This window comes from Aulostomus chinensis, chromosome 13 (assembly GCF_037954235.1).
Source record: "Aulostomus chinensis isolate RoL2024-O1b breed Wild chromosome 13, RoL_Achi_v1.0, whole genome shotgun sequence".
NCBI classification, from domain to species: Eukaryota; Metazoa; Chordata; class Actinopteri; order Syngnathiformes; family Aulostomidae; genus Aulostomus; species Aulostomus chinensis.
The window spans coordinates 14789496-14815000 of record NC_141332.1 but is presented as its reverse complement, the minus strand read 5'-3'; the positions used below and the strand labels follow the sequence as shown (position 1 = coordinate 14815000).

Here is a 25505-nt window from a genome sequence, read left to right as displayed (position 1 = left end):
GCTCGCCCTGTGGGTGGATTAGACAGACATCTGCTGCACTTAAATCAGGGCTTCATACATGTTGTTCCAACGTACTGCACAGAGCTGACCCAAGATCTGTGAGAGAGAAATTAAATCATGCATTACAGTATAAGAGTTTTATCTTTATTGCTGAAGCAGTTATCGCTAAAACAACAGAAGTAACGGACAAAGTCATTTAAACACAAGGTCCACAAACTTTAATGGGTGCTTCCGACCACATACGGCAATCTCAGCTGATGAAAGTGTGAAAAGATTATTACTGCTGTCATGGAGGTTATGTCGGCTCACTTGTCTGTCTGTTAGGAGATTTACACAAAAAAGTTGTGGGAGATTTTCATTACTTTTTTAACAGGAATGTATCTTGGCCTGCAGATTATCCCATTATATTTTGGCGCAGATCCCTTTTTTTTAACTTAACAAATTAGGGCAGTTTGGAACATTTCCATCTATCTCTCTTAAAATATTACTTTGTAAAATAAAATTCAGGTATATTTTCAATAATTTTGGAAATATTTCCAGACATATGCGATGGTTTCATTTGCAGATCTACATGCAATAAAAGAGTGGGCTGTTGGTATTGATGGAGGTCTTCGCTCTCTAAGTGCACTTTAGTTTCATCACAAATATCCACACGTTTCTTTTCTGTTAATTTTTTTAATGCAATTCATGCCATGTTTGCACCTGAAGGAACACACACATAGATGCAGCTGTTTTTTCTTCTTCTTCCTGAGCCACCAGTGACTGACTGCAGCTAATTGAATTCAGATTCAGTCTTATTGTCATTAAAATTACAGTCATGTCCCAACTTTGATTTTTCCCACTCGCATGGCGACAGGAATACCTGCTGCCAAACATACTCACACTTGAAGTGAAGGCAATTGTTGACAAGATGGGGGGACAATTTCATATTCTACCCTTTAGAGTGAACGATGAACACCAAGCAAGTGGTTGGTGTCTCACTGTTGTCCTGAAAAAGCCTTGCTGTCAGCTCAAAGGTCCTGTTCAGACCCGGGATGAGTAAGCGTCCTGAGAGGTCCGATCACAGTCCTTGATTAAAGAACACAGATCCACGACCCCACGAAGCCTCACACAAATGTGTGTGGGCTTATTATTATTATTATTATTATTATTATTATTACTATTACTTCATAGATACTGTATCAGTGTTACCCCTGCTGCTGCTTTGATTTGATTGTGAATTTCAGAGACTTCAATCCATCATTTCGCTTTGCAATGCCATTATTAAAAATGTTAGAAATGCTGTTGCTGAGTTTTGGGAGTTATCTTGAATGCACTGTGAAAACCCCCGTTTGCTGTGGTGGTCGGCATTTTAATACAAAACGGATATATGTGTTTTTATGCCGTGAAAGAAGAATGAGACACGTATATCAGGGAGGCGGTGTGGTGCACCGCTCTAAAAATAGAACAGAGGAGCCTGGAGATCATCTGTGCATGGAGCTCCTTCGTCTGATCAGACAATCCTAGCACTTCCACATTTCTGTTTAAATGTGATCACACCACATAGTTTATAACAATTAGATTTTGGTACAAATATTTGCCCACTGGAAACCTACACACATTTGGCATTGGGGAGTGTAAATTTCTGTGTGTGTTACTTTGCAGACAATGTGATCAAGGAATGAACAAAAGATTGTCCGGTGGTGTAGATGGCATTGCCTCAATCAATATGTGGAAAACGATGCCGATATGTGTGTGTTAAACATCTTGGACTTGGATTCGACAGGGATTCAGTTTGTAATGTTTTGATTGCCCTCTTTGCTTTTCATTTCCAAATTGGTACAAAAAAAATTGCTGCATCCTGTCACTCTCTTGTCAAATATCAGTGTGGCCCACACACTAGTTGATCACCCTTTCTCTCTGCAATAATCCTGACAGATCATCCACAACAAGATGGTATTTCCTTAGCGAGGGTTACCATGTCAGCAGTCTAAATAGATGGATTATTGCTCTAAACAGTCCAAAAAATAAATGTGATATGGATATTTTTCTCACCTCTTAATGATTTGAGCCATATACCTTTGTGTCACTGGTAAGCCTGTGAAAAACAACACACTGAAAACACAAACATGCATGTGTCTATTTGCATGCAGAGCGAGGAAGTGAAATCCTACCACAAGTGGTCACTCGAGATGCACGTGGAGATGCATCCTAATACCAGGTACACCTACACTTGGACTGTCCACTTGTGATCACTCAGAATGGTAATAGCAGCTCTGAACAGGGTCAAACAGAAGAAGACACTAGAGGGAGAAGAGTCCTTGGCAGAAGTTATTAGTTGTTCTGTCAGTAAGACCAAAGTCAAAATCAGTATTCTGGTAATTTCATTCTGGGTTCTTATATATATCGGAATGCCCAACAGATTTATGAGGCTGTGATTGCAATACATTATCCAGGGAGGCGAGTCAAAGGGAGGATTCTATTATCACAGCTGGTCCAGAAGAGCACAGGAGAATCAAACTGGCACAGAAAAGCTACTCGAGGATACAATGGAGACAAAGACAGAGACTGGCTGGTAGAAAGAGTTAAGAAAGTTAGGATACAGGTGTTTACTGCTTCTGTCCGTTTGCTTAATTAGATTGCATAGTGAATATGTGGTTGTCATAGCAACTGTTTTGGCATCAGAAACCAAAGTCATTTATGATGCACTCAGTTTTGGCAGAAGCAACCACAAACAAAGCTTTGGAAATCTGGAGCTTCCAAATTGCCAATCAGCCTGATTAGACACAACATTGTCTTGTCCCAGTCGACTGTCATCATTGTTATATATTTCATCAGCTATTTCTCCAACTCATTAACCTCCTGTCTCTCGGAAGATGTTCTGTCTGTCTGTTCCTATTTCTCGTCGGTCCATCTTTCTGCAGTCAGCCCTCTCCTGTAACTATGTCGCTGCTTCTTAATACATTCTGGTATAACCGTCTTTGATCTGCAGCACAAGCAGCTAAAAGAATTAGCAAGAGAGAAGCTGATAAGACAAGAGACAGATAACAATAAACAACAGTGAGCACCTCAGGTCGGTGCATCAAATGGAGTGTGAACTGGAGCAAGAATAAATATCTCATTTCAGTGTAATGTGCCCAGGCGTTCTTTAAACATTGTTTACCGCTCTGATTTTAATGGCTTGTTGGCCACATCATAAAGAGTGACTCAATATCCACGACCCTCAGCTCAGCTCTTATCTCGCTCTTTCAGGGTGGTGAATGCTTGCAGTGTTGCGTTTTAGCACATAAATGGAACTATATCAGGGGAAATGCACATGTGCATGGTGCAGTGATTTCATGTATCTGCTGTAAATTAACCTCACACACTTTTACACATAAAGGGTTGTTGTCAATGATACCTGCTGAGACACACGAACGCGAAATGCAGTCACGTCAAGGATGTTAAGTTAATTAAATTTATAATTGTCTCAAATCCCTTTTCTTCCGTCCTGCATCACCTCTTTGTGACTCCAGCATGCAGAAAAAGCCAGCCATGTATGATTAGCTTGAAGCTAACAGCTGCTAACAGCTAACAACAGTTACAGCAAAAAAGAAGCAGAAAAAACGTCTCTTGTGCGTATCTTCTGCTGTAATCTACATCTTTGTCCAGCTGTATGCTCAATTATCCAGAAACACTTCACTGTGAGCTGAAAACAAACATGTTCATTCACAGGGGAACCAAATCAGAAGTAGTTTGTTTTAGCTCAAATCGAAGTGTTGGTGGATTACTGACAAGTAAATAAAGGCGACATAGATTATATGGGACGATGCGCTTGTGAGTTTATGTAAGTAAACTGTCAGTCGTCATTTTTTTCAAGTTAAGTATATGAACTACACACAAAAACACATCAGTGAAGCAGTTAAATCTCTAACCAAATGACAGAGGAATAGTTTCAGAGGCAGAGAGAAAGGAGTGGCTAAAAGAAACGGTGATCAAGAAAGGATATATGTGTACAGACAGAGCCACAGTGTGTAAAGTGAATTGTTACTGTGCTGCACTTCCAGTTTGCAAAGGCAGAGCCAAGACCAGCGACAAACTCAAAGCAAAATGAAGCAGTGAATCAATGGACCGCAGTGTGTGAACAGTGCTGAACAGGCTGTTTTCAAGTGGAGACACACAGCAGTAGATTACAAAGAGGAGAGCAGTGTTTGTGTCTACGTGCGTGTGTATGTGTTTGTGTAGTGTATGTCTGTGTATTTGTGTGTGTGTGCGTGTTCAGATTCAGCCCTGGTCAACCCACAGCCAACACAGACTCCAATCATGTTGAAATTAGCCTAAATAAACTTTAGAGAATGTGAGCAGCGAGTCGTTGCTAGCTATCTCAGCGCCGGCCACAAGGATAAATGCCAGTATGTGGAAGTGACAATGACAACAGAAAATCTCAGGGGAGGACAGCAGAGTAAAGATAATCAGGGATGCCTACAGAAAGGACTTGAGAGATTTCCTGTGAAGAGGATAACAGATAAGAAAGTCAGCCCATAATGAGAGGGGTTTGGCAAGAGGAAAAGAAAAGAAAGAGCAGTAGTTGTTTCTGGGTTTTAAGCATCTTTGAGAATTTAGAAAAGCGCCGTGCACATTCCATGTATACGCCAGAAATACCTGGATAGTTGATTAGCAAGAATTTCAGCATGTGCAGCGTGACTGCACTGGACATATTCATTCCTCACAATGCATTGCATCTCTCCAGCCCTTCCAGCATGTAACTTTATTTCCAACATGAAAGTAACAATGTAGATTGCTAAATGTGGCCTGAGTAATTTTATGACGATGTTTACAGAGCTCTATCAAGCCAGAACACACATTGGTTGTTTTAGAACATGACAAAGATGTTCCAGAGGGATGCTTTTTTTTTTTTTTTTTTCAAAAGTAGGATTTACAACTTTTTAACCTCCAGTTAAATGTACCCACCAGTATAGCACATTATGTTCAGTATGTTAGTATTCAGAAGTTTTGTCGCTCACGCTTTACCTTTAGCTGGTTCTTATATACAGTAGCTCTTTGCTTCCCAATCACTCCAGGAGATGGATGATGGGGGAGTTAATCATCTCTGGGTGTTAATGTCACACCAACTGACAGACATGACAAACTCCATGTTCCTCTGAGTTTGGCTGCTCTGCTCTCTCCCTCAGGCCCTTCCACCACTGTTCTGCTTCCATATGGCGAATTACACCACAGTGTGTGTGTGTGTGTGTGTGTAGGTGTGTGTGTGTGTGTGTGGGTGGGTGGGTGTGTGGGTGTAAGAAGATGGATTAGCGTTTTGGTAGCTAGATGGATAGGTGCATTACTTCACTTTAACTTGGCTGCAACTTCTTGTTCCTGTATTTTATGGTGTTGCTGCAGTGATTCTTTTCATGTTGAGCCTGGCTTTGAATTTCAAAGAGTCTTTTGTGAAATTGAAATCAAAATAAAAATAAAATGTATTTTTACACGTAGAGTATCTGATACATAACCAGTTATACTGTGGGAAATTAGAGGTGCACTCAGAGAGTACAGGCCCTCCCCAAATCCAGTAGCTCATTTAAATAAAGTTTCATCAGGATCTGTATGAAATTAGTGATTATCACTTCAAACTGACAGATTTGTTTAAAAAAAACATTCGTGAAACATCCTGAGAAACTTAAGAAATGCTGTGTCTCTTAGCAACACTGGCCCAATGAAGCGATCAGTTAGCTGACAAGGGAAAAACCCCTTTAACAGTTTTAATTTCCTTTGAAATTGAACAACACAAGAAGTAGCTGCAGTATCTTTAGGGGGGTTATTTTTCAGTTAAACAAGAAGACACTTCAAGGTCTTCATTTGCTGACATGAAAATTTATTTTTGGTATTAAAGGAGTTGGATGTACTTTCTCATGAAGAAAATATTTCAAAGGGACAGAGCCTCAATTTCATCAGTTTATGTTGGCCATCAAACAAATCACACCAAAGTTTCAGTCTACTCACTTTTCATCAGTGGATGTTTTCTGAAGTGTTCTTTTGGTTTCTAATTTGTCAAACTGAGCAGTTGGGAATCATATTCTAATCCATTTGTGCAATTTTTTTTAGAGGGAGAGGCTGAGCCTGGCAGATATGGACACCCAGGGAGCAAATCTCATTCTGGTTCGGCCAAGAAGACAGTACGTGATGGTGAGTATGAGAAATCACTTTTCATCGAGCTATGAGGGTTATTGGTCACGTAAGTTTGGATGATTGATGATAGAATTGTTTCCTTATCAATAACCACAGTCAGATCATTCCAGGCTACCGAAATTAACAAAGTTTAAGGGCTTTGATGAAAGATTATGATGTTCTGCAACAGATTGTAGATTAGAGTGTTACTTTACACTGAGCTTTAATTGTTCTGCCCTGCTGTTTCGCTTTCAGTTCCCATAAAACTGGGGGTGTAAAGCAGCAATGGTTAATGCAATTGGTTCTCCGCTCCGTCTCAGGTAGTGTGCAGAGATGTCAGTGTGGAGAAGAGAGATAACCGAGCTCACAGTTCGTCAGCTGAAGCAGATAGAGCATGGCGAATGCACACTGGATGATCAAAGCTGGCCCCTTCAGTGACACAGAGCTATTTCCAGAGTTACCTTCAGCACCAGCATCATTAGTGTTAGTGCCAGCTGACATGAACTGTGTCGTATGAAATTTAGCAGGAAGGCTGTAATTTACTAGAGTGAAGATTATAAACATCCTTAGTGGCACACCTGTCAGTTCTGGTGCTGGAGCTTTAGCAGAGCTTAACAAGCTAAGTGGACTGAAATCCTCTGTAATGTTTGTTTGAGATTCCCAATGGTAACATCAGATGCTTTTAATTTCGGTCTTTTCAGCGATGGTTCATATACCTTTCGTGTACCTTTTCACAGTGTTTGTCGCACTGCTTGTATTGTTGCCCTTTTTTTCGGACCTTCATCCGACCTTGAAAAAAACTAATATTCACACAGCTCATATCTTTCCTACAATTTACATTCATTCGTGCATGATTAATATATAAACGCCCATCTCCTTGGCCGTGTAGGTTGCACTGATGAACTTCAGTAATGTTGCAACACTGTGCACAGACAAACTGAGGAGTTTTAATAGACCTTTCCAATTGTTTAAATTCAAATAAAAAATGACAAGAGTAGGATTCTTTACAAGAAGATAAGAACCGATCACTTAAAAGCGGAACTTCTTTTGAATTCTGAAAATACGAGGTGGAACGAAAAGATAAAGATGAAAAAGATGTTCATGTGCAGTCAGTCCGAGTTATAGAAATGGCACATGCACAAAACTTTCAAAATGACAGAATTAGGCAATTGATTCTACGGATGTTTTCAGGTTTAATTGACAGCCAGTGAGACAGTAGGTGGCATATTAGTTTGTCACAACAAGGCTCCAGACGGTTGCTTAAATGATAACAGTGCTGGCAAATGAAAAAGTAAATGGGGAACCAATTGGTGAATCAAAATGCAAATTGAAATGACTGCAGCCATCAGAAACCCCACATTGTATTCTGTTAGTTAGGTAATTACAAAACTAATTACATATGTTTTGATCTCATTCAGTGCGAGGTAAACTGCATGTCAACATGCCATAGACCACAAAATCAAAGGCCTATGGTAAATAAATCCACAAAAGAGGAGCAGCAGCCATATTGTGCTGCTAATACGAGTGTCAGACTGAGTAAATGCTTTGTCTTCTCAATCCACATAACACAGATGTAGGCTGATTTTTGCAACTTACAGTTCTTCATTTTCCATGTTATCTCGGGATTGTGATACATTCTGGGTCATTTATAAAATACTAGCCCTACTCATGTTGCAGTTTGGTGTAGTGTTGCTCTCTCATTTGAACGTGCCGATTCACATATTGAAATTATAGCAGAGCATTTCCGGGGGTTTTGTTGTTTGTTTCTGGGGTGTTTCTGGTTGTTTTTTTCCTGCAACAGATTAAAAGTTAAATGTCTCAGGGGCTCATGTAGATATGTAAGTGGGTCACATGTTGACCCCTCATGTGCTATTTGGAAACCAAATCCTGCTTATTTAAATCCAGCCTAGCGCTTATGGTCTGTGCTTCACTGTAGTTTAAATGGGTACATACTGTGCAGGCTTGTCTGATGATTCATTAAAAAAAAAAATCATTGTCATAAAAGTTTTGACAATTTTATTAAGTACATAATTGCGGGAAGTGAGACTAGATTGAAGTAGAAGAAACTGAGGGTCCTGATCTCCTCTTATGCATTCATGCAATAGTGCACTTGCACACACGCGCGCACACACACTCACACACACACACACACACACACACACACAAACACATGTATACTTCAGCCTCAGTCCAATGAAAATATTGGTCCAGAACAGTATAAAAACTTTTTTCTTGTCTCTGACCCTGGGTGAGGCGAGTCCAGATCTGTCAGCCACCCATATGTTGTTGTCTTTAGTCGGGTTTCCATTCAAATGTGTCCAAGAATTATAAATAAAGTAACGCTGTGCAGAGTTGTACGCTTGAACAGTTTCAGCATCATTCTGATGAGGCACTGTTATGATAAAGCCAATGGTGCCTCCCTCAGTCCTCCCCCGAGCTCTGAGTTGAGTGTACAGAAGTCCACAAGCCAAAACACGTCAGGCTAACAAAGTTGTCAATTTAAGTTTGAGCGTTGCTGGAGCTTTATGACCTCCCAAGATTTCCTTCATTCTGCATGTGCCCACCCAAATTATTCAGCTTTCTATACATGTGTAACATCTTGTTTCCTCATCTGCATGTCGGGAGTCTGTATAAAACGTCTGAGTGTCACGGTCAAAGCTGCTTTGCCTCAAAATGGTGAAAATTTTGAACTTGAGTCACCAATGTCAGATCCACTGTGGACGTCACAGCGGCAGGAAAAAAACAATAGCAACAAGCCATATGTGAGCTAGATAGCAGGCTTTTGCTTCCTCTGCTGCTGTTCAAGTAAATATTCCACATGTGTAGGAGTCAAACAACAAGCAAGATTAGCCTCTCACCCCCAGCTAATCAGCAGGCATTTCTATCGCTTTGCAGTACCACGCTATACTGTGCATTATTCGAAATGAGGCATCGGGTGTCCGTATGTAACACATTTATGTTTCAAGTCAGTATTCTTACATATATACATATTGACACAGTGAACACGGTCAGAATGCAGAATACCTACACTTGCTGCTGTGCCTGAAAGCAGCCTCCACTGAAACTGATGGAGCAGCTGTGCCCGGGCAGACATCGTGTCATCTTTAAAATATGGATTATTGAATTTCAACATAAAGTCCTCCAATGTCTCTATTCACCACCCTGCTAGCCATGCTGAAGATTTTCACCCTGCTTGTCGGAGGGGCTCGTATCCACCGACTTGTCTCCTTCTTCTATGTGTGGGAAGATCATGGCTCCCCTGTAACCGCACTGATTATTGTGTGCATCCCCTCCAACCAAGGCAATCCATGCATATTCTGTTTTCTCTCTGTGCTTCTCCAGTTCTCTTTGGCAAAGGCTGGAGTGAAGACACTCAGAAGTAGAAGGTTGTGTTTGTTGTGTTGAGTTTATTTAGGCCGTGACAATTAACAAATTTCACCTGAAATTAATCTCGCATGCATGTTGTCCTTAAATGCATCTTTGCTGCTCTGCTTTGAAGCCGCCTTCAAAGACTTTTTGATTTATTTGCTTTCATAGTGTTCTTTTAAAAATGCTTTGCTGCCAGCTATGGCTTCACAAAACCCCCACTTTCGGGGCTTCCACGATGATGTTTGTGTGGTGTTGCGTATGCAGACGTGTTTGTAATGGTTGTGTGTCAGTGATGAATATTCAGCCAGTAAGTGATAGTGAATAGTTCCTCTCTTTCCAGATATTTTTCTCACACCAGCCATTGTGCTTTTTTCCTCTGACATTCAAGCAGCCTGTTTATCTTCTCCATTCCTCAGTTACGTTCACAATGGTATGATTTGCCCATGTTTTCAATAATTAATTTTCTGGATGGTGAATCCGTTCTATCACTGCATCCTCCCAGAGGCCCTCTGTGTGCTTTCATCTCTCCATCACTCCTCGCTGTCATCCCTCGCTCCAGTGACTCTCACAGGCCAAACAGTGAGACCCAGTGGAACGCTGACAAAACAGAAGAGATTTTTATCTCCTCCTGATCTGTGTCGTTTTTTTGTTTTTTTATTTTGCTCTGTAGCCTACCCTCCAGGTACAAAAGAAGAAACACCTTTTTAATTAGTCAAGGCCCGAGAGCGATGCTCATTTTTCTAACAACAGTCAGGAATTTGTCTTGTGGGAGTGGCTGTTGAAGCTCCCGTTTATTTAATTTTAAACTGGGTTGGGTTTCTTTTGCTATTAGGCACAGAAGCTGGCGAGAGTAAACAATTGGATTGTTGATGAAGTGCACACATTCATACAGACACAAAAACACCCCGCTGACCCATGTCCGGCTCAGCAGCAATTAATCTGAGGTTACCCTCAACTCTCTGCCAGGGCTTGTTGGGATGTGGCCTCTTTTACAGGATTGTCTTTACTTTCCAATCAATGCTCTCCGTCCTGGCCTCCCTCCAATACTAAAGGATATAGCAGGAGTGCTTTATCTCATGCTGCTCTTTTCTGTCCGCTTTTTCCGTCTCTTAAGGTACATTAAGGGTAAAAAATAATCCTGATGAGATAAAAAAAAAAAAATCAGGTAGTAACGTATTGTCTGTCTTGAATGTAATAAATTTCTACAGCTTCAACAGTGGCGTTCTTTTATGCAGGAACCCTCTGGATGTGTTGCAGTAATTAAATAGTGATGTAGTTCAGGGTGGAATCATCTGGCAACTTTATTTTTTTTTAAATAGATGTTCGTTAACGCTCTTTCAACAACAAAAGGCCAAATGAACACCAGTGCAATCGAACACCGCCCCAGCGAATGCAGTTGACGATGCTTCAGCCCCTCTTCTAAAAGCTATGACTTTGTGTCTCGCCGTCTTAACCCCCAACCACCACCTCCGCCGCCACCGTCGCCACCTCCACCCTACAGTAGACGACAGGAGGCCATAAAAGCCATAAAGCTCTGAATATGATTTAATGACTGTGTGTTCTGTCAAGATTTACTCCACATAATGACGTGTTTTAGGAGGGCACTGATGTATGAGAATCATAACGTCGGTAATAACAACTCTTAATCTGTCGTGAGGAAGACGATGATTAAATTTGTCACCCGCTGCTTGAACGCTGCTTGTGAGTTTAACTGAAACTTTTATTTAATGCAATAGAAATATTTAACTTTCTACTTTACAGTAGGCTGTGAAGAAGCACAATTCTAAATAAGTGTCTTATTTTTCCAACGCTAACCAGATTTGTGGCTGTTCTCTGGCTCCTCTAGGACTCTTTGTTGTGGTCCTGGAGGGACAAGAGGAAGAAGAAGGCAATGAAAGTCAATACAGGAACATCTGCAGTCAGAAAAAATGGATATTCAATGTACACAAGAGCTCATTGACTGTGGTTTTTCTGCAGGGGCGCAATGCTTTTTTCTAAACAACTTTGAGATAAAAGATAAGGTAAAACTTTATCGATCCCTCAATGAGGAAATTCACACATTATAGCAGCTCAAGAGTGCTGTTGCTAAAGGTTAGTGATAAAGAGAATGAGTAAAAAGTGTGAAAAACCAAAAATATACAGTATAGAATGTACTCAAAAAGACCATGCACATGTCACTTTTTACAGAAAGACATCAGATATTTATATGAACAGATATATGTTTGTTTACATTTAATACAAATTATTAACTGAAAATTACACTTCATATTATGATGCACATCATGGGTTTTTTTTTTAGTTCTCAGCTCTTTGACACTTTAACACACTCATATTCAAAGCATGGGGCTGCACGGTGGTGCAGTGGTTCGCACTGTGGCCTCACAGCAAGAAGGTTCCGGGTTCGAGTCCTGGCTCGGGCACGGGATCTTTCTGTGTGGAGTCTGCATGTTCTCCCTGTGTCTGTGTGGGTTCTCTCCGGGTACTCCGGCTTCCTCCCACAGTCCAAAAACATGCAATTTGGGACTAGTCTGATTGATACTCTAAATTGACCGTAGGTGTGACTGTGAGTGTGAATGGTTGTTCGTCTCTCTATGTTGGCCCTGCGATGGACTGGTGACCTGTCCAGGGTGAACCCCGCCTCTCGCCCATAGATGCTGGGATAGGCTCCAGCCCCCCCGCGACCCTTAATGTGTAGGAATAAGCGGAAGATGATGATGGATGGATGGATATTCAGAGCATGAAAATATAAATCAGTTTTCTTTTGTTTTCTCACTTATGTTAAGCCGGTACATATTCATACAAAAGACAGTATTAGAAATTCATACTTTAAGAGAGTAGGCAGGTAAATACAGAAAAAGTTATCCAGTTTTAAAACAATAAACAGAAGATAATATAGGGTGAAGATCAAATGGCTCCTCTGTTAAACGGTTCCGTCCTGAATCTCACCCTGCCTGGTCTGGACTGATAACTTTCAACATGAGTGTGACAAAAAGATTGTAAATGTTAAAAGCTGCAGCATAGATAGAAAAGACAAATGCGTCTGACTCCATTTTAAAAGAAAATCTTCCCACCTTCGCTCACACAGAACACACTCCTATGGATCACCTATGTACTGTATATATGCAGACGTATGCTATTTTGAACATGATGAAGACAGCTCTAATCTCCATGTTCAGTCAGATAAGGTTTTTCTTATTTTCGAAGCTGCAGCACTACATTTGATTTCAGCGGGGAATATATTTTCTTTACTCGCTGTGCTTGCTGAGCTTGAGCTACCAACCAAGGAGGATATTGATTCCCACCAGTATAAAGCAGAAACCACCAGATGGTAGCTGGGTTGATGCTGGGTTTGCATCCATGGCAAAGCTTTCAAAGTGTGCAGCAACACAGCAGTGAAATGTACAACCACATGGTTTCTATATCAACAAATGTTTAAAGTTAGATTGTGAAAGTAAAAATGACAATTTGTGATTGAAGCGGGAGTAAAAAACTACCAGTGACTCCCTTCACTTTGAGGTTGCTCAGTTTGCTAGTTGGTGCACTGTACTGTATAGCACTGGAACGAGTCAGGCTTCATGTTTCCTTTTAATTCAAGTGTGTTTATTAAATTTGTTCACTTCTCAGCTCCATTTCTGCAAAGATGTCTGAGTGTTATCAGTATTCCCTCTGTGAAAGTAATGGAAATTTCTAAGAACTGAATGAGTTCTTCAAATTTGATCAGTTATCTAAATTATTCCCAAGGTCATCGGTCACCATTATAGTGTGAAGTGACTTCTCTGTAACAGGTTTTCAGCTTTAAAAGTGGATATATATCATATATGGTAACTGATTAGCACAGGTGTCAATGGTGAGTACTGTTGGCTCACAGCACTGACATACATCGAGTTGTTTTTGACTCCGTAGTTTGTGTATTCATAGATTCTAGTTTTGATCTCTGTGTTATTTCTTGGTTTTACTTGCAATTTATGTTTTTCCATGTGTTGTAGATCAGATTGTTGCCATTTCCTGTTTTATTTTATGATCATTTCCGTCCTGTGAAGTTGTTTCTCGTTATACTTCTGTTCTTCCACTTCTTCTGTTTCCCACCTTTTATGAGCGATTCACCTGTGTCTTGTCAGGTAATCAGTCTTCATCAGTGACACCCCAGCCTCCCCAGTGTTTCTGATCCACTCAGCTGCTTCTCTGCCCTCATCTACTAGTTTTGTTTGGTTCTCCCCTTTGTCTGCGTGGGTTTTCTCTCACCATGGCTGCATGTTAGATTGATAGACTGTTGATGCTCCTGACCGAGGCTCTGATAGAAAGAACTGGTGCTGTGCCACTTTATCAGACACGTACTATTAAGATGTTAACAAGAAAATATGTTCTGAGGGCTTTTATATAAAGGCGTATCTGGGCCAGGGAAGAGGAAAAACAATGGGGGGGGGGGGTTATTGAGCACTTTAAGAAAAAGTTAAAATCAGAGGGTTTTTTTTCCATCATGTACTTTGAGAAACAAGTCTATATGTTGAGAAAAAATTTGGCGAATAAAGTCGAAGTGCATTTTTACTTTTTAACTTATAGTATGTCTCCAAAGTAGGGAAACTAAGCTCTAAACTCAGCTATTATTACTACAGTAGGAACTTAATGTACAGTTTTTATAGTCTCTGACTTTATTCACAGTTCCTCTTTTCTTCAGTGTGTAATGAAAAAAAACCTTTCTGATTTGGACTAAAATTGTTTTGATTCATTGTCTGTTTTGTTGTTGTTGTTTTTTCCTTTTTTGTGTCCCATCACTCAGATTTTACTGCTACATCTAAACTGACTGCTCACTATTGATCAGAATAAATGCTCCAATTGACATTTTCAACTGTTGGGCTGACTTGAGATCAGCAGCGCTTACTCTCTCCAATACAGTTTAGCTGTTAGCCTGCTGAGTGCAGCTAAAACGTTAAAACTGTCAACACTGCTCTTCAGCGCATCAGCTAATAATACATTCCGTCCTTAAATTGTAGTTACCAAGACAGGTTTGTTTACACTAGCACCTTTTTTACAGAGAGCCAACTAAAGGCAGTGTAACACCGCCCCAGGTTGCATTCTGGGGGTTTTCAACAAGCAGCATGATGTGTCCTTCTGATGTTGTGGCTGTGATTGCTTGCTGTTCTTACCTCTACTGCCGGCTCAGAGATGGAACCATCTGGTCCCCAATTACGACTTTGTATTCAATGTACACAGACAGCAAGGCGTAACAGCAGTGAAACATTCCCATTTTGAAAAGGTTGTGTAAAAGTAGCTAAGGGTTCACCTGGGAAGAATTGAATAGTAAGGCTTTGCAAATTTTTTTTCAGCTCCAGAACTGTTAGTTATCCAGTTTCTATAGAAACCGGGTCAAATTCCTTCTGGCTTGTAAAGCTTGAGGGCACTTTGTTGTCCAAGCGAGAGGAATAGCAGCAGAAGTGACTCCATCATTTCACAGTTTCTTTTTTATTTAAAAAAAAAAACACAAGAAGCAATCAGACCGTTTTCTCAGAATCTGACCTTTTAAGCGGTGTGTGATGAAGAATCCCTTACACACACACACACACACACACACACACACACACACACACACACTTGCAGGTGTAAAAAGTTCACACTTGCTCATTTAGCAACTTGTTATCAGAGCCAGACAACCTTGTTCATTTACATAAATCAATATTATTTTCAAGGTAAAACTAGGATTTAGGGTATGAAAAGAGTTTTGCTTGGCACTTGAATGGAATGAATGACTGGATATGCAATAAGGCATGTCAAGTTACATTGCTCATGCACACACACACGCCGATGACAAAGTCATGCTTCACATTCAAAAAAAAGAGAAGGGAATAAAAGGAGAGGAGAGACTGGAATTGAGAAAGAGCGGTGGCAAGAGGGTGCTGCAGTGCTTCTGCATTACAATTGATTGGCTGGTTTAACTGCCAATGCTGCTCACTCAGGCTTTAAATAGATGGATAAAACTCTCTTTTACCTTACGTTCTTCTCTCCTGTCTTCACTGCCCCCCCGCCCTGGAACTTTCTCCTCTCTTCTCCTTTATACACCATAAATATTCAAACCTCATCAGGGGCAAACGATTTCACATTCAGGCTTTCATTATCTCCCCAAATTAATAGTTTCATTGTTCATGACAATCCAGGTAATAGTCTACATGTGAGATCTTGTGTTTGTTTCTTTCTTGATAAACTGACTTGCTCTTTTTTTGTTGTTGTTGGTCTGTTTTCCAATTTGTCTGAGTGAGGAGGTCACACACTAATCCTAAATTGTCCTCGGATACAAGTTTCGTTTTCCCTCATGATCCCTCTGCCTTCTCATCCCTCCACCTCCTCCTCCTCTTCCCACTCTCCTCTCCTCTTCCCTTCATCTGTCATTTCCCCGCGGTGATAAAGTCATTTTGAAGTGAAGTGAAATAAGATGGGTTTCCTCCAGCGCCGAGAGATGGAGGCGAGGACAGGCCCAAATAAGCAGGTGATAGAGACACACCGTGATATGACACCCTATCAGCTAGAAGGTTGGCCTATCATCTCGCTGCACTCGGTGGAGTGTGTGTGAGGGCACACAGGCTTGTAAATGTCTTCATGTATCTGCTGCACAGATTACCAGGAAACAAGAAACTTATAACAGATGTGTGCAGTCGACTATGAATCTCTCTCTCTGTGAGACTATCTTAATTCTGCCATCTTTGTTGTGTATGTGTTCAACCATACTCTTCAAAGATAAAGGTCTGGCCGTATCTTTTGACAGCTCCAGATATGCTCTGGGTTCCATATGCTTACCGTCGATATGTATGGGTGTTCATTCCTCTAGATAGCTGTTTGGATTACAGCTTTACTGCGAGCGGAGAACAGAAAGCTCGCTATCATGTCCGAGCTACGGCTGATGTCATGCTGATAAACCAACATGTTTATGTTTGAGAAAGAGGGGTCATGTGACATCACCTCTGCAAAGCACTTAAGTCAGGATATTGGTGAACTCAAAGGAACTGGATCTTTGGACTCAAAACCTGTACCAGATATAATTGCTGTACAGGAAAGTGTAGGACACATGATATTTATATACATATCTTAAAGCAAAGGGCATTTTCTTATACTGATTTTTTTTTCAACAGCTTCCATGTGACCTTTGACCCCAAATCAGTGTCAGATATTAGTATTTATTAGATGACAAGTATGGGACACACCTCTTGTGTTTAATTGTATTGCATCAAAAACCGCAGGCTACCACTGGCTTAGCTCCAGATACACGCACCCAGACTGTGAATGGCAGTCAACACATTTCATGTTACAAAGCAGCTCCAGCTCCAACGCAACCCACATACTAATGACCCGAACACATGCACTCATCCCTAATTACCTTTATAGCCAGTGACAACATTTGGTCCGTGTATTTTGTTTGCAAACCATTTTGTCCTTGGTTTCACTTTTTATTAGCTTTGTCATCTTTGCTTTTGAATGACTTCTTTCCTTACATGTGTGCCATGGCCTGTGTGATTGACCGCCAGTGTACTGCATGATGTCAGCATTTGTTCTAAACGCTCTCTTTTACAGTGCATGTCACACACACACAAACGCGCGCGCGCACACACACACATATGCACACGCCTTCTGTTTTTCTCTTTCCTTCTGTCTGTCAAATGAAAGTGGGCTTGCGGTGTTAGCCTAGTGTGAAATGACATAATGGTCCGAGTCAATGAGCTGCTTTGATCTTTTGTCACCTTGGACACCAACCAGCTGTGCCTTTCTGCCAGGGTGGTAATGTCACCGCCGAGGAAGATATTGAAGAAGTTAGGGCTGATGCTCAGAAAGATTAGAGCTCACTGTGCAGTTCACACTTTGGAAAAGTCAACCTTTACTCCTTAGAAGATCGCATTCTTCTTCTGTGTCTCTCCAAGTAACGATTTTTCTGCCTGCTTCAGTTGCTTCAGTCTGTTAGCTGGAAAACAGGAGCGGCTGAATGTTTTGCTGCCTCAATTATCATCTTCAGCACTACAATGAACCACTTCTCTTGATCTGTATATTTAAAAAAAAAAAAAAAAACATGACGAATTGCAGCTCAGAATAAGTTTTGTTCCTATTCTCTCTCTGTAGGTCCAGACACCACCAAGGACCCCTGTCTGAAGGTTCGCTGCCCCCCTCACAAGGTGTGTGTCAGCCATGACTTCCAGACAGCCATCTGCACCAATCACAAGCCACCAATCCACAGGTGAGAACCAGTTACATGGTGTTTCATTCACCCTGCATCAGTCACCCTCTAAAAGATCAACAGAATGGATGAGTTGTGTCAAGAAGGTTGTGTTTTCATCTTTGTATGTGTGTGAGCAGGACCACACACCAACACACACTACCACACAGAATCCTCACGAGAAGTGTAAGACGGTTTTGAGAGAATTTTAAAATGACAAGAAATGAAAATCCTTTATTAATTCATTCATCAGAAGTCAAATCATACCAAAAAACAAAAAAACAACTCAACAATATGCTACATCACATAATCCCTACACAAACCCAACACAATGCACATAATCCACAGTAAATACAAAAAGTGGTGACAATGTTAGAAGAAAATACAAGTAAGAGAATACAAGTAAATCCATGGGGGCAACGACCGAAGGTGTCACTAACAAGGACAGAGGGAGAGAGAGAAAAAGAAAAAAGAAATTACATGAAAAGTTGGCCGAGCACATTGTTTCTTTGGGTTTGATCGATAAACTGCTATAGCTGCAAACATTCTCTTCCCTCTGTAATAAGCTCAGGATGTGTTTCTTCTAATTTGTGCATAAATGAGCTGTTATGTTAATGTTAATGTGTGCATGTGTGTGTGAAGTATGACCGTGTCAGTCTCTTTTCTTTAAACTTAAAAATGGTGATGGAATCAGTTGCTGCACTGAATTCCAGTTGCCAATGAACAAAAGTTTGTCTATGAAGTGACACACACACACACACACACACACACACAGAGCGAGTCGGGTGGATTATGAAAAATGAGCTGCAGTATCACCGTATACAAACTGATGCTTAAAAGTCATTTCATGCTCTCCACTTCAAGTAATGATGAATGTGTGTGAGAACTGATTTGAAAACAAATGTGACAGAACGTAAACGCGATTTAAACATTTTCTTAAAGGATTTTTTTCAAAATGCAAGAAGAAAAGTGAGGCATTGAAAACTGAAGCTTTTGTCAGATAAATCATGTGAATAATTAGTGAAACAGTAATTTATTTATTGCAGATTAGTTCATACCATTTCATAAGCAGCTTAAAGCATTAATCATTATATGATTAATTAGTAAATGAATACATTTTGATGTGGAAGTTATTAAAAATCTAGTGCTGGTAATGGCGCTAGTTAGTTTTTTTGTATTCAGACAAATTAAATAGATATAAATTAAATTAGATTGAGATGTATTGCCATTATACAGTACAAGTACAGAACAAGAAAAAGAAGTTTGGACTCTAACATGCATAGCAGCACGGTGTTATAGTAATGTGTATTATGTTCCGTGATAAGGGCATGGGGTCGCCTTGGGAGCAGTCATACTGGTTGTATAGTGGGGCATATATGGATGTATTGTATTTTCAGTTATTAAAGGGGATTAGGTGGAGGTTTATTCAGGCAGAAGTGGGAAATAAATATACAGTAAATATAAAGGTATGCCTCATAGTTATGTGTGCTGTAGTACATAGTTAGAAGGTTAAATGCAGGTTTAAAGGTATGTATAGAAAAGGGTTATATGCAAAGATATTCAGACAGGTATGGATAAATATGGATACAGTAAATATAAATATTTGTGTATAATAAAGGTTAATCCAGCAAAAATGTACACGATATCTTACTGGTGTAAATAGACCATACTAGATGCTACACAGTGAAATACAATGAGGACAGTCAGCAGGTGGAGGCAGAGGTTGGAGAAGAGGTCAAAGTTCATACAGTCGGCAGGTTGAGGAGGAGAAGAGGTCAGAGTTTGTGCAGCGGTCCAGAGGCAATGCAGTTCAAGTGTTAGTAGTTAGAACGTCGGGGTGGGGGTGGGGGTGGGGGGTCAGTGGGGTGCAGAGTTCAGAGAGATGACGGCTGAGGGGAAGAAGCTGTTCCTGTGTCTGCTAGACTTGGAACGGAGGTTCCTGTACTGCCTCCGCGATGGGAGGAGGGCAAACAGTCCAAATGTCTCATGCATCAGCTTATGTGAGTTCACACTCAGAAGAAAAAAAAACTTGATCAATTGATTAGTTTTCATTGTAGTCCTAAAGTTCTTTATGCTCTCCGAATATAAAAGCATCAAGCTCTGAAACACTGGATGTGTGTTCCTATTATTTGCCCATCTGCTCCAGTTTGTTTGCGCGTGTCAACCTTTCCTTTCCATGTTGCCAAATTGAATGTTTTTCAATTTTTCAGTTCAAGAAGCATTTCCCCCATTTTTGTCCCCGTCCTTGTTTTAATTGATTTCTTCAAGTTATTAGCGCCTAAGAAACATGTTTGAATTCATTACATCCCATTTGCTGCTTAATGCGTCAGATGATTCACCTGAAAACTGTATTTTGTCATCAGCATCACTTCAATAGGGTTTTGGATCAGGATATTGTTTTTGAGATTTTTCTTTTTATTTCAGTTGTAGAAAATTAGCCTCACACATATTTGGTGTCTTCGTCTCGTGCTCTCTCAAGATCTATTTCCGGATATTCTGGAATACAGAATACACAGTGGTGCAGCATGTATGGAGATGATTCATCATTTTTAATCACTAACAAAATTACTGTTTCTAAACTGCCCTGTGTATTTGTTTCCCTTTTCTGTTACACTGAAATCCTCCTGCAAATTAATTTTGTTCTATCCTAAGAAGCCGTCAGTGCGCACGTCTCAAGACGAGTTTCTCCTTCTTCTTGAAATGGTTGTGGTTGCGTGCAGACTTGACTTCCCTTACTGACTGATAATGTTTAGCTGCAGGCGTGGACATTTACATAAGCAGCAAGCTATAATTCAAAAACCATTATGGAGCCTTCTAGTGTTAATTTGTGCACAGCTCTGTCCTGCAGGGAGGGAGCTGTAGCAAGCCAGGAGCCAGGATTACATTACATTTTTTTTATTTGATTAGCCTACAGAAGTTCATACGTTTGTTCCCCTTTAGCAGGTTCTCGATGGTCTCGATCAAAAAGAAAAAAAAACTCAAAAAATGTGGAATAAATGAGTCCTTAGTATCCTTCTGTCGTGCTTCTTTTCTTCTTTTCTATTCTTTTACAAGACATGAAGGTAATACAACTCTGTTCAGGTGATCAGGCTGGATTATTATTTATTCAAGTTGATTGCAGAGAGAGAGAGAGAGTGCAGCGTGAGAGATTGATTTAATGAGCGAGACAGCAACACACTATGCTGTCAATTCACACACTCATCTCTTCTAAACAGAAACGATCCATGCTCATTACTCTAAAGCCCAGATCTACAGCTTTTAAAAGTAAAAGTACGAGTACTTTCAAGGTAAACCAAAACTTTCCAGACTTTTATAACGAGATGGTGGTGGAGACACCTGTGAATATGAAGCATTTCTGGCAGCTTTGTTCTTAATTTATGAATGCCAAATGCTTGTGCAAAACTAAACTTGGCTGTAATGCATACAGAAAAACACACACACACACACACACACACACACACACACACACACACACACACACACACGGGCCTTATATATTCAATTAACATACTTGATAAAAAAGAATCAATTTTACTTTTGGACCAGTATGTCAGATGTGTCTTGGAATAAAAGTTGAAATAAGGGCCCTTCTGAATATTTTTGCTGGTTTATTTGGGATTTTAAATGTTTATATTTCCAAGATGGCCATCATCTGCAGCTGAACAACCTGGTTGTGTTTGTGCACAGCCAAACATTAAAAGGCCAGTTGTGATTGGTTCAGACTTGATAGCCCTCCCCCACGTAACACAGCGGCTGGTTGTAGCACTGTGAAGTCAGAGCTTCTTCAGATTACAGCAACATGGAAACTCCCAACAGGGCGTCAAAGTATATGAAAGAGAGAGAGAGAGACAGAGAGAGAGAGAGAGGGAGAGAGAGAGAGAGAGACATTGCTGTCATTACTCTGAGATATAGGTCTGTGTCCACCACTCCTCTCTCAGCAGCTGTATTTCAGATGAATATTTGTCAGGCTTGTATAACTTCTTTTCTTTTTTGGTCTTTTTCTGAATCGTTCTTGTGCTTCACTGCAAATATGCAAGAAATGCTTGATCAGAAAGGAGGATCAACGTTGGATTAAATGTGGAGGTAGATGAAGGGAAACGTGTCAGACAATCCACATCGACCTACTAGTTTCATACTGTACCACTTCATCTGCCAGCACCGTTTTAGGTATCAGAGCCGTGTTTAATCTGACACATTGGGGCTCGTTCACTGACACTTCTAAAGAACCACGAAAGCAGATGACATGCTGCCAGCTTTTGAATGTTTTAGGTTTTCACCTGTTCATTTTGAGACTGACTTTTACAACATTTACTTGTTGTCACATTAATTTCTCTTTAAAGTGTCTGGTTCGCATTTGGCACCCTCACTGATAGCTGATGGATCTGGAAGCTGCTGCTGGCTGCTGCTTGAGAGCAAATTACTGCAAGATTTGGATCAAACCTAATTACACTTGTTATTGAAAAGGCCTTGATGGACCAATAAAGATTTTCTTCAGCTGGCCTTCACAGGTCCAAAAAAATGCTTGAAACAAACTTTTTACTGAGTGGAAAGCTACTAGTTGGAGTATTACGGCTGCCTGGAGAGTCATGACTGCACATCTGTCTCCACACACACACACACACACACACACACACACACACACAAGTGTTGGCTGCTGGGAATCTGATTTGTTTTGGTTCAGGTTTTTTTCTGTTTTTCTGAATCAGAGGGTATGTTCTCTCCGTTTCTTTCTCTCTCAGTGTGAAACCCAGGAAAGGCAGCTCGGGCCACAAGCACAGTGCTCACGGGACTTGTAAACTGTGCTCAGCTCTTCATTCAAATCCTGTGTGTGGCTCCGATGGACACACATACTCCTCCAAGGTGAGATGCCCCTTTTTTTTATCCGTGTTTTCAACACTCGTCACTCTTTCTTTTGAGGACCATTTCATTTGTCAAGGAAAGGAGTGCGATGACATGCGCGACAGTGTGAATTATTTCACATAAAACTAGGATGTAACATATATCTCCCAAAATACCACTTGATAATAATAAGGCTGTTTAGCAGTTACAATTTAATTGCATGTTTTGTGCTTAATTAATCTAAATTAATTGCATTGATCAATTTTGACTTAGAAAAACATTCAAAAGATTTTCATTCAAATTTATTTCTGGTAAATGTATACATAAATGAATAAATAAACCTTATTTTCTAAACATTCAGAACACACATTTCACATCGTGGGCCACAGATATACAGGACATTACAACAGGGCTCAACAGCTTTTTTCATCTACTTCAATTTTTGTTATATTACTTAACTTTGTTTTTTCAAACAAAAATGTTCAACTCATTAGATTCAGCCCTCCCAGCTCTCCTTTCAGAGGCTAAATCAAGGGTGTCATTAATTGCATTAATGTTTTTTAAAGCCTTTTTTTCTGTAATGAATTAATCCAAATTGTTTGGACATTTTGCCAAATAAATCACGTGTATCAGTATCAGCAGCTGCCGTGAAAGCCACGAAAGCAAAGATAATCCTCAAGTTGAATACAGTAGCAGCACTAGAGGATATTTAATATGACGTGTTCTTTGTTTTTCTTAAATGAAAACCTCAGTGTCTTTCACCTGCCCTCTGATTCGTCCTCCCGTCTCTGTTGGCGTTTTATCATCTCTGTTCTCCTGCCGAGACTCCTGGTGTAGTGACGGGGAGACGTGGGTCACCTATCAGGTCTCTCCAGTCTTTGAAAAGCATCTCCTGTATGATGATTTGTCCTTGGTGTAGCAGCCGCTGGGTTTTTATTAACACCCACACTCATATTATCCTGTCGCTGTGTTTAACCTTTTGGTTGCCAGGGGTGACACACAATCAAATACTCAGAAAGCTGACAATTTATACATCTCCTGAGTCTCTGGGCAATTGAAGAAAAGTCTGTCTGAGAGGAATATCGGCAAAGTAGAGGGATATAAGAGCAACTGCACACGATTGTTAGTTTAACACCTCGTGTGGGAGGTTTGCAGGACATAGGCCTTGCTAATGACCTACCTGCCAGAGCTGAGCAAGAGAGCAATCGGAGAAGACACAAGAGGAAGAAGAAAAGCAGGAGGAGAGCTGGAAAATCCCCGAGCTCTCTGTGGTAATTTAGTCGGAGGAGTTCAGTTTAGCAGGTGGAGTGATGGGTCCCTGTAGCCCAACTTAAACTCTTATCACCAGTGAGCTGCTCTGCAAGACTGGTCTCAAGCTTATTCATGTTTTATTATTAAATTACATGCCTCCCTCATCTTAACCACACACACACACACACACACACACTATTGTATCAAGAGGAGCGCTCTTATCTCCTGAGAGGCCTCAGCCCACTAACTTAAGTCCATTACTCTGCTGTCCTGTCCTCTCCTCTACTCTCTCTATTTTTACTCCCCCAAGTCAAGTGTTAAAACACTGTTTCATCAAAACCACATTGACCCCTGGAGAGAGACAAACGCAGAGATTCATGGGGCCCCTCAGTGTGTCAGCAGTGACTGGGGGAAGTCATCTATTTCGTGGGTTGTCTCGCTCTCCGTCTCCTTCCTCAGACAGCTAATTCAGTATGTCGAGAACTGGACTGCGCGCTGCTCCTTTGTCAACAAATTTCATTAAGCAACATTAGCATCGCTATTGAGGAGGTGAGGATATGTCTATGGATGTTTATGCACAGTCATGTTCTGCACAAAAACCAAAGCCCGCCATCATCATCTCACCACACACAATTTACATAACCCATCTCGGTTTTCATTATTCGTCTTGGAAGGATCTTGTAATTGGATTTTTTTTCTCCCAACTAGTCCAAACAATTTCTTACCCCTCACTTACCTGAAATGAGATTTTTACTCTAAAATTGCTTTCTGAAGTAGCCCATGTTGTTTTCTACATTCCAGCAGGTTTGTTCTGCAGTGAATAACCGAATCTCACTGTCCGTCACCATATCTAATGGAGTGTCTATAATAGACACCCAAGATTAATGACCGATCCTGCCTCAGCAAATCTTTCCCTTGATCAGCTCAACAGGGAAAGTCAAATATTCCACATTTGGTGGACTTGAACATGCCTTCAGTCCTGCCAGTTCTTCCTCATCTGAGCTCTAGTGTCGCTTTTTTCCAAGGCCTGTTCCAGCCACATCGCAGTAAGTTCCCTACAGATGAGGGGTAGTACAGGTTTATCAGATGGTTTGTGTCATAGAACCAACCTGAGAAGTTGCCCAGTGAAACTGTGAGGGGAAAAGGGCCGACACTTAAAACATACTTTGTAGGTGATTGGCTGAGCCATCTGTCTCTCACTGGCTAGTTCCGAAGCCTCTTCATTCGCCGCCATTGTTGCCGTATTATAAGAATAAACAGTTCCTTTATTTGAATAAAAGTAGAAACACTTAAATATGATAGTGCTCCAGTACTTTCAAAATTGTGTAAAGTAAAAAGTAAAAGTAGACAATTACTGAATATTGAGTTTACTGAAGTTTTAAAAAAAAAGTCCATTATCCTCATCAGGTTTTCATGGTTTCAAATGAAATTTTTCCACTTCAAAGAAACTGAGGGGGATAATACTTGATTTTAAATGTAGTGGAGTAAAAGTACAAATTCCACACAAAAATATATACTCAAGTAAAGTACAGACACCACCATTGCATTGTAGTTAAGTAAAATTACTTTTTCACTTTTTTACCACTGCATTTTTGTTTGGAACTAATAGTTGCTTCTGGCTGTTGTTAACCCTAAACCCTGAATCAACTCTAAAATGTGCTGACTGATCCTTAACACATGATCACATGATCTCCCAAATCCAGCTGGCCTGCAGGAAAACTTACCTGTG

At 40.5% G+C, this 25505-nt stretch overlaps 1 protein-coding gene across 3 annotated transcripts in view; it reads left to right on the top strand.

Moving 5' to 3' along the window:
* spock1 (SPARC (osteonectin), cwcv and kazal like domains proteoglycan 1) overlaps positions 1 to 25505 on the top strand; it is a 99756-nt gene that overhangs the window by 51927 nt on the left and 22324 nt on the right. For all 3 annotated transcript variants that reach the window (XM_086221542.1, XM_086221543.1, XM_086221544.1), the window contains exons 4-6: positions 6064 to 6144; positions 17593 to 17707; positions 22426 to 22546. In XM_086221542.1, the coding sequence (XP_086077668.1) occupies positions 6064 to 6144; positions 17593 to 17707; positions 22426 to 22546 (317 nt within the window). The remainder of the gene's footprint in view (positions 1 to 6063; positions 6145 to 17592; positions 17708 to 22425; positions 22547 to 25505) is intronic.